The following is a 3,404-nucleotide window of genomic DNA, read 5'->3' as shown; positions in this document are numbered from 1 at the left end:
TTTTAAATTCACCACATAAAGGTTCCATGTGACATGATTTGTGACAAAATTAGTATAGTAGGTGTTAGGAAAATGCATTTTTTTTAATGTTTGCACGAACCGTTTCGTCATTTTAGCTATTCGCCGTGTTCTCGCAATGTAACCAATGCGGTTAAAATAGAGCGCACGTTTATGTCGTCAATAATTACGGAACAAAGAAACCAAAGAGTATATTGTCGGCCGAACGTAAGAAAGTTTATTTTAATATAAATAGGATTTATTTCTATTAAAAAAATCCGGACGTTTTTCGACGATCCGGACGGTGACATTATCACTGAAAAAGGGGTATTTTTACAATCCTGGTTTAAATTAATGCCTTTTTATTTTGTTTTGATTCTATACACAAACATCAAAACAAAGAAGTAAAAAATGTCTATCCCATTTTATAAAACAAATTTCATTTAGATATATATATGAAATTTTCTAAATATTTAAAAAAAAATTTAACAAATAATCTTTTAATAATGCACAACTAAATTCTATTTTCCCAAAAATTTTAGGTTTTTGCCCCAAGTTTGCTGAAAGACAACACTAAAGGATCTCTCAACCCAAACCTACAGAAACTTCTGGTTGATTTGGAGCAGAGTTTGGGAACCACGATTCGAAAATCTCAGTCCAGTAGTCATGTTGATAAGAATCAACCTGAGGAAAATACTTCAGGTAGGCTACCTTTATGTTAATGCTGTATTTACCAATGCTAGAATAAATGAATGTAACTTGCTTTATTGTTGCTTGGCAGGACAGCTAAAGCAGTTATAACTTGTTCTGTTTCATATTACTTGTTTTGTTCTGTTTTATAACTTGTTCTGTTTTCATAGGTGTTTTTTTAACTTTTATATTAAGACCCTCTTACTGTTTTTAAAGATATCTTTTTTATGCAATAAGTTTAATACAATTTTTTTTTTATAAATAAATGTTATTTTTTGGCCCATTACGGCACAGATTTTGGCCCATTACAAAATAGTTTGAAACTTTCCTTATGTATCTAGGTATCCTTACACCACTGGATGAATGCAAATACTGGCACGAGATTAGTTTATCCGGATCTAGACTTGATGTACAAGAGAGAGCTCAACATTTTCTTGAATATCTAAAACCTCTCGAATCACAATTCCAAAGCATTGACAGTTTATCTCTTGGTATGTTTAAAGCTACAAGTTAGTTTTATTTTTACTCTGTTTCTAAATTGTTTTCCATAAACATTATTAATAAATTGCGATTTGTCTGGTAAGAGAAGTGTCATAGCGCTGTCTCTAGACCAGAGGTTATTGGTTTGAGAGCGTATGTCTTCTTAGACCAGATACTGTATTACAATTTCTCCAACCCAGCGGTCTCTTATGAGTTCTATAAATTGCCATACTGTTAGCCACATATAAAACAGAAAAAATAATCACCTACAAAATTACAATTTTTTAAACTCGGTAAGCGGCATGAGGTGCCTGAAACAGAACACCTATGCTATAAAAACTGTCATTCCCTACCACACAGCAACAAATAAATAAAACTCTTTAACTGGTTCCTTTGTTTATAAAGTGGATTGTATGGAATTGGTTGAACAACTACAAGACTCACTTGATGATATTTGGAAACAGACAGAGTTTCCAGCTTACCCAGAAGCTCGGATGTTAAATTTTCTCACTGTTATAGGTAACCCCCTATCCTATTAAAGTTTATACAAAAATATATACAAAAAAAATATACAAAAAAAACAGAGCTAAAGCTTACTAGGTTAATACAAAAAAAACAGAGCTAAAGCTTACTATATTAGCTACATCAGTCTATAAGGCTCTTTCTGTGTTTGACAACTATAAGTATAACTACATTTTAGCACCCAGATTTTTTTGAATTGTCATCTTGTTTTTTTAATTTGTTTTTTTTAAAAAAAAACTGTTTTAAATTTTTTAACTTAATTTATTTTGAAATTTACAAAAGTTCATGATTGTTACTTAAAAAGTTGTTTTTAAAAATGTTGACTTAAATTTGAAAACAATGAATTTTTGCCTATAGTGATAACACTATTATAGTATTACTTAATTTTAAATGTCTTAGGCGATGAGCTTTGTCGATTTGCTCAGCGTAAATTGGACTCTGAATTCTCATCTATTTGGGTTGGACCATACATTGCTGTAAGGGAGGGATTGCGCAACGCAGTGGGTATTTGTGACAGGTGGATTACTATGTGCGCTACATTAACGTCGAGAATTTGGAAGCAATACCCTTCACATGTATGGAATAGTGGCAAATATAAAGCTACGAATGTCATCAATTCAATGACCAGATTTCAAGAGGTATTTTTGAATAGAGTTATTAAAAAAAATAAATGATAGAATGTAACTTGCTTTATCCTTGAGTTGCTGGAAAACGACAGTTGTTAAGCATGGTGTTCTGTTTTATACACCTCATGCCAGCTTACAAGTTACCATGTATGTTACTTTGTGGGTAATTTTTTCAGAGGATTTTTGCATTTTTTTTCTGTATGGCTGATACTTTGGACAACTTATAAGTGACCATTGGGTTACAGTCACTTTACACTCATTTATGCTCGCTAAAAAGATAGGCTAGTCTTTCAGTCACAAAATAACATCTTTATTCTTATAAACTTTTGCCGAAATTTTCATAAAAAATTATTTCATAAATTCCCAATTTTATAATTTAATTTTTTAATACTATTTTCTAGGTGTGCGACTTACGTACAGTGCACGAACACCTTCTACGCTTGCTGTCAACTACAGACAGAGAGAGGTTATGCCCCGATGACATTCTTGCTAAAACCTTTTCCAAGGTGGCAGCGTTGCATTACAACTCCTATACCGAGCCTGTGTGGCGCTCGGCAGTGGCAACTTACGAGCGTGCCATGCAACCTGCGGAAGACGCCGTGGCCGGTAAATTAAGGAGGAGATTGCATGATTCTTCCGGGAAGGTGGGTAGTGGTTGCGGTTCAAGGCTAGACGCTGCTACCATTGCGCATAAATTTATGTAATTCTTTGTACTTTTTTTGCATGGTGGGCAATAACAGTTTTATTAATTATTTGTATGCATCCAAATACACAGTGATTGGCAATGTCAGTTTTATTAAATGTTTTTTTTTTGTTTTATACACCTCATGCCAGCTTATGATTTACCTCTTATGTAACTTTGTGGGTTGTTATTCATTTGGAATTTTTTTGTGAGTTGAAGCTATTGTCATTAAGTGTCCTGCCGAGGGACATATAAAAAATAGGACATGTTTTATTCTATTTTCTCGACTCATTTGGTAGTAAACAAAGAACATTCAAAAAATTATAAAACTGTATCCTCACGACTTCCACAGACCGCTGTTAATTGTTTAAAACACGATCCGGATAATTGGATATTATGTGCTAAAG

General features: G+C 33.0%; 1 protein-coding gene across 1 annotated transcript in view; it reads left to right on the top strand.

Moving 5' to 3' along the window:
* LOC108950056 (cytoplasmic dynein 2 heavy chain 1-like) overlaps window positions 1–3,034 on the top strand; it is a 4,616-nt gene extending 1,582 nt beyond the window's left edge. Inside the window, exons 3-7 of the mRNA XM_026837470.1 lie at window positions 540–699; window positions 1,029–1,178; window positions 1,573–1,686; window positions 2,089–2,327; window positions 2,717–3,034. Of these exons, the coding sequence (XP_026693271.1) occupies window positions 540–699; window positions 1,029–1,178; window positions 1,573–1,686; window positions 2,089–2,327; window positions 2,717–3,019 (966 nt within the window). The 3' untranslated portion in view covers window positions 3,020–3,034. The remainder of the gene's footprint in view (window positions 1–539; window positions 700–1,028; window positions 1,179–1,572; window positions 1,687–2,088; window positions 2,328–2,716) is intronic.
* The last annotated feature ends 370 nt before the right edge of the window (window positions 3,035–3,404 follow it).

Source organism: Ciona intestinalis, chromosome 14 (assembly GCF_000224145.3).
Source record: "Ciona intestinalis chromosome 14, KH, whole genome shotgun sequence".
Taxonomy (NCBI): Eukaryota; Metazoa; Chordata; class Ascidiacea; order Phlebobranchia; family Cionidae; genus Ciona; species Ciona intestinalis.
This window is presented reverse-complemented; position numbering and strand designations above follow the sequence as displayed.